This window comes from Cyprinodon variegatus, unplaced genomic scaffold (genome assembly GCF_000732505.1).
Source record: "Cyprinodon variegatus isolate N-32 unplaced genomic scaffold, C_variegatus-1.0 Scaffold532, whole genome shotgun sequence".
NCBI lineage: Eukaryota > Metazoa > Chordata > Actinopteri > Cyprinodontiformes > Cyprinodontidae > Cyprinodon > Cyprinodon variegatus.
Window position 1 is genome coordinate 487,857 of NW_015150985.1, and position 6,460 is coordinate 494,316.

Here is a 6,460-nt window from a genome sequence, read left to right on the forward strand (position 1 = left end):
TTTTTTTTTTTTTTCATTTTTGTAGAATATTCCACAAGTAATCCACAGAATATGTTTTTAGGATGCATAAAAAAAAAATAAACGTAGAAGTCACTTACAGGGAGCTATGGAAAGAGACCCTGTGCAGCCCATTCATTCTTTCTCCAGACTTTATCCTGTTAACATGCTTGTACATCTGAGCAATTGATCAGAAAACATATGGAAAAAAACTGCTACAGGAGGAAATCTCACCTCAAACTAACCTTGGCTTATGAAAATCATGGAGAAAAAAGATGTAGACGACACCAAGACATCTGCTCCTACCAGATGGGTGAAGCACTCTGACTATGCTGTTTAATATGGGTAAAGTCATACTTGGTTGAATTTAAATGTTTTACACTGATCACTTTCCTTCACTTTCCTTCACTTTCCTTGACTTTCCTTGACTCCGTATTGATGCATAGCCTAGAGTACTTAAAAATTTTTAAATCTGTCTGTGAGCTAATAATAATAAAAAAGCACAAGCAATAGGAGTGGTGTGAATAGGTAGGTTTAATATACATATTATTAAAATAAAATTTCATGAGTAGCAATTTTCATCTGCTTTGCAGCAAAAATAAAGAAGAAAAAGATTTGATTACAATGACTGAGAGGGTATTTAATTCAGTTGCTTGTGTTTTGAAGGACATGTGAAAATCAGAAATATCAACAGATAACAATTACGGAAGAACAACATTCTTTGTGTTCATGTATTTGGTAAATGCAACGGAAATAATAAATAATGATAAATTGGATTTCCAATGCACTTTTTATCAGCAAGATCTCAAAGTGTTACAGAGTTAAAAGAAGTATAAACAAGTTTTTGCATTGAATGTATACAAGTATATATAAAGTAATTTTTTTTGTTATTTTGGCAACATTTTCATTTACAAACAGTGTTTTAGTCAATACTCACATTTTCTATAACTGCATTAAGTGTTTTTATTGGCTATTAACCGTAATCCATAAAGTTAGAAGAAATAAACACTTAAAAATATCTCTGAAAGAATAAATGTCATGCTTTTTTTGGATTTGAATCACTGAAAAGGATAAACTTCCTAATAAAACTGTAATTATCTAAGATCCCACAAAACAAATAAATGAAATTAAACACATTGATTCATGTTTATTTTCTAGAAATTATGACTAAATTAGATCATTTGTTAATAGTGGTTTAAGATTGATTGTTCTTGATAAGTTTGTTCATTTAAAAATATATATATTTATACACGTTGTATAGTCAATTTCGTCAACATTTCCGTAACTTGATTGTAGCCAGAAAGAAATATACTTACAGAAGTTGAAAAAAAATCCATATATATCAATGTATTCCCAATGCTTTATTAAAACTTAGACCGTTATTTCAAAATGAATATTAAATGCTTAAGCTTTGATTATGATTCTTATAGTTTTTTATATATATTTTTTTTTAAGTTAACCACAGTGGTTTGCAGTGGTCACAAGTTGTGTTTTGTTCTGGCTGAACGTTTTCTGAATACTATGTGATATATATCTGCAAATCTAAACATTTCTATAATCCATTTCAATTTGTCATCTTTTCTGGGAAATAAGAATTCACCTCTTTATTTATGTTATCTAAGGCTTAAAGATTAAAGATCATTCTGTCTGTGTGCTCCCCTTTATGTTAACCTCAGTCTGTTCATTTATATTACACAAGCAAAAAGAAATGATTGACATTAATTCATTCACATTTAGAATTATCAAGGAAAAAAGAAAAATAAATCAGGGAATCTTCATCACACTCAAAGCAACTTCAGGAAGAAGGAAAAAAACATCTGTGAAGTAACAGAAGCTGTCTCCACACAACCTTAGCCCTGAAAAGAAGGATGGCTCAGTCTTTCACTGCACTCGACATTTGTTGGGTTTCTTTGTTCGACCCAGTTCCTTCATTTCATTATCCACCTCAGACTTCAACGTGTTCCTCCTCTGCTGCTCCTCCCTCTTCAGCGCCTTTGATGCTCTCCGTTTCCTCCTCTTTGAGGCCTGTTTTGCTCTCCTAAACATCTTTTTAGTGTAGTGTCTACCATCGTTCCCCTGAATCATTTCATCAATTTTTTCCAACAGTTGGCGGATTTGTTCATCATCTTTCACTTCGTTGTTGAAGACGTGATATCTGTTAGAGAAAGCCAAGACAAACTCTTCAAGGGCTGTGCTTTTTGAAATAAACTGCTCAATAGTTTGTTTCTTCAGTTTGTCGCCATGCGTGAACAGCAGTAATGAAAATCGAGCAACTTCTGTACCAAAGTTATTCAGAACTATCTTCATGGTTTCTTCCTCTTCCTTGGTAAACCTTCCCAGCTTCAGGACCATCAGAAAGACGTGAGGACCCGGAGCACTCATGGAGAGGCATTTTTCAATCTTCTTCAAAACTTTTTCCTCCTGGAAGTTGGTGTCGAACAGCCCTGGTGTGTCAACTACCCTGACTTTTCTGCCCAACACCTCCCCATCCGCGCTCTTGCAGTCAAGTGTCCAGGACGTTGGACATGCTTGCGACTGGAACTCATTTTTTCCCAGGATGGTGTTTCCTGAGGCGCTCTTCCCTCCTCCAGTCTTTCCCAGCATAACAATCCGGAGTGTGTCATCACTGCACTTCTTCTTAGATCCTGCAGACAAACACAGCAACAACTTTGGTATATGCTGTTTACTTGATTATTCCTGTGTAAAAGCCTAAATTCCAAAACATCAGTGATATCAATTTTTATTTTATTTTCTCCTTCAAAAAACCTAAAGCAGTATAGATCTCAGCAAGATGGTATCGCTCCAATACGGATACGGACTTGTTGTCAGTGAATTTAGATTAATGGTTCCATCACTTATTGTAACTAGATATATAAAAGTTGGTTGCGCAAAATACTCAATGAAATTTTTTAAAAAGTTGGAAAATTTAGAAAGAAAATCAGTTAATATTCTGGCATTGTGTAAAGGCCTTAAACAGCAACACATTCTCTTGTTAAACACTAGGCAATGAGATAAACACATGTGGTGTTTTATGTGGTTTATGTGAATATCTGGTTTCAGATGTAGATAAAGGAACACTAATTTTAACTACAGCCATTATTAAAAGTACATAATGCAGTCATGACATTAGATTAAATATCATATTGAATCCCATGTTTAGAAGAAAGAATGCTGAGACGACTGCTCAGATTGTCTGGTACAAATGTATAATGTAAAAATGCATACGTTGTTTTTCAATGTACACATAGACTGGTTGTCGTCTTCTGTTTATCTGGGACTGGTTATGCAAAGATGGTTGTTTTTTTTTTTATTTGTTGAATAAAACAAGAGAGTTTTATTTGCATTTTTTCTGTTCTTTATTCTGAATAATATAACGTAACAATTTCAGTATACAATAGTAATGGAAAGGAAGGTGGTACTAAAATAATGACCAACAGATTTTACTTGGGTAACAAAACTCCCAACCAAAAAAGAAGGAATGTTATTTAGATTTACTCAATTGAGCATTGACTTTAACAATTTTATTGCTCAAAATATCATTTTCTTCTTACCTTACATTTAAATGTAAAAGAATCCCCATACACAATATGAAAACTATTATATAAAGCAGTATATTTGCATAGACGGTGCACGCCAATGGCCACATTGTAGTGTCTTTTTAGACAAGTAAATAAAAAAAAGATAAAAAAAATATTTGTACCATTTCCTTGCAGGAATACAGAAGAATGCAGCATTTATTAAGACAGATAAATCTTTGCTCCATCAATCATGTTCATTTCATCCATAAAGAATGAAGTTGACAGTAAGGAAACTGTTAAAGATTACCACCCTAAGTACTTTTCCATTAATCAGGAACAGATTACAATACTTCTTGTGTTATTGCACAATACAGTTTTTGTTAATTGTTATTGCCAAAGTTCCAGCAGCAGCTCCAACTGCAGCTCCAGCAGCGATCCCAACAGCAATTCCGAGTGGACCCCCAATCACACCCAGCACGCCTCCAATGGCAGCCCCGCAGGTTGTAGCCATAGCGATTGTTGGTGCAGCAAGGAATGCGTTTGACTTCTCGGCTCGAGCACGAGCATCCTGTTGGTACTGAATAATCAGCTTGGACTCCTCTTTGCGGTAAACGCTGTCATTGTATTTGGCTCTGAGTTGCTCAAGCTCCCTCTTCTTCTGTTCTTCCATTTCCTTGAGTATTCGCTCCTTTTCCATCTCGATTGCAGCCTCTGCTCTTTCAAACATTACATTGGTGTAGTATCCTCCCCCATTTTCCGTTACCATCTTGTCAATCTTGTCTAAAAGATGGTAGATTTGCTTTGGATCTTTGACCTCGTTGTTGAAGACATGGTATCTGTTGTGGCACTTTTGAATGAGGGCCATCAGGTCTTTACTCTCAGAAAGAAAGTTCTCAATGGTCTGATTCTTCAGCTGGTCTCCATGAGTAAACAGCACCATTGTGTACCTCTCAGCCTCTTCTCCAAAGGTGGCCTGGATCATCTTGACAGTATCCTTCTCCTCCTTGGTGAACCTGCCCAACTCGAGAACCACCAGGAAGGCGTGAGGACCAGGAGCAGACAGAGAGATGCACATCTTTATCTTCTTTAACACATCATCCTGAGTAAAGTTTGTGTCAAACAACCCTGGAGTGTCAATAACGGCCACATTCCAACCATTAACTACACCCCTGGCTTTATGGCAATCTGCAGTTAGAGAAGATGGGGACAGGTCAGATTCAAAAGCCTCCCTCCCCAGGATGGTGTTTCCTGCAGCACTCTTTCCAACTCCAGTCCTCCCAACCAGAACAAGCCTCCTCTCATTTGGATTTATGCCGCTCGCGAACCCTGTTGGATAGAAATATACCAGCTGTCATACAGTGCTGCACTGTTGGTGGCACTGTGCCCACCCTAGAAGGAAACCAACCATACTGAGACAAAACTCTATAGAATAAGATCTGTAATAGCATGTTTTACCTTGGGTTGTAAAAAACTCCCCTTTTTAGTTCCGATGATGCAACTTTAAGTAATTTCTCCTAATTTCCATTAGGTTCAAACTTAAACTTTAAATTGGTAGCTACTAGACCTTGATTCTTTTCTGATTTAGCCATTCTGTGGTAGACTGCTGTGCCTACTGAGATCATTATCCGGTTTATGACCCTTTTTTAGCTTTTGGCAAAATGTCAGCTTTCAGGCCTGACATTTTGAGCTGGAATATTGTTTGAATACTTTGGCCTCAGCCTCTTAACTCCCTGACCCCAAATAGGGCTCTTTTTGTACCTTTGATGACCACAAGCTCTTTATATCTCCCAGATTTTAACTCTTCTTATATCCAAAGGACAGTGCCTCAAAAGTCCATTTATTTTAGATGCAACTTTGTAATCATGTATCCAAATTATTTTAATGATAATCCTTTTTTCGTTTTTGGTTTAACCATAAAAAACAAAAAACAAAATAACCAGTCAATTTTTTATTTTTTGTTTTTTGATTGGCAATTGAAAATAGAAAGAACGAATGATACACGGATTATGTTCCCCTCAACCATGTTAAGCAAACCATATTTGTTCATTCTATTATTTCCCTGTCCTGCTAATAGAGGCCAGTAGAGTGTGAGATGGAGCCTTCAATGTTTTTCTGAACTTCTCAAAACATTGCACAATCTAACCTTAAGGTAAATGTCCTGAGGCATCTACTGCTGGGAAGATTGCTATCAGTCTTAAATATTTTCTAGTTGAGAACAATGACTGTCATAGCATAATGATGGGCTGTAAATAGTTTGCAATTCGCACTGTAATTTTTCGATAAGTGATAGATACCAATAGTTACCACACTATATTAATTGTTGAAGCTTTTCTAATTAATGCTTCAGTCTTAAAGAACTCCCTAACACTTCTGCTTTTGCGTTTGTATTTATAAGATAACCAATATATTTTCTATAGGACATGGCTGCAAATGTTCCTCTAAAATCCTATGAAAGGGAATAAGTTGGAGTTTTCAATTTGGTTTCATATTTGTTTATTACAGTTTGACGTTTGATTTAAAATTATTGTTGAACCTATTAACACCAAATAGTTTTTTATAGTGCTTTTTTCCTCCATTTATAGATTACTTCTTCTTTTTATTGATTTTATTTTTTTAAACCAACTTGTTATGCCCACTTTAATGAAAACTGTTTTTAACCCAGAACAAGAAATGTTTATTTTATACGTACACTTTTAACCATTATGAATTATAAGTTTCAATGGCAAGATTAAGGTCATGCCATCACATCCCTATAGTATTTATTCTCATAATTATTTTAGATTTTTAAAGGCCTAGGCCTACTTGTTGTAAGATAAGGTTTTGAAGTCGTTGCTAGAATTTCTGCTTGATTATTTTCCATTCAGAAATTTTAGAATCCAGGTCGTGAAACACCCTCGCTGAGCGGTGGTGATAAAAAATAATATATATATATATATATATATATT

The 6,460-nt window shown here is 35.4% G+C and overlaps 1 protein-coding gene across 3 annotated transcripts in view; it reads right to left on the reverse strand.

The window, feature by feature from the left end:
• Positions 1-530: 530 nt before the first annotated feature.
• The window catches only part of LOC107095235 (GTPase IMAP family member 4-like), an 8,160-nt gene continuing 2,230 nt past the window's right edge, over positions 531-6,460 (reverse strand). For 2 of the 3 annotated variants that reach the window (XM_015391237.1, XM_015391236.1), the window contains exon 3: positions 3,344-4,841. In XM_015391237.1, the coding sequence (XP_015246723.1) occupies positions 3,874-4,841 (968 nt within the window). In that variant the 3' untranslated portion in view covers positions 3,344-3,873. Of the gene's footprint in view, positions 2,643-3,343; positions 4,842-6,460 lie in introns of those variants that run through there. The other variant, XM_015391238.1, reaches the window with a different exon arrangement.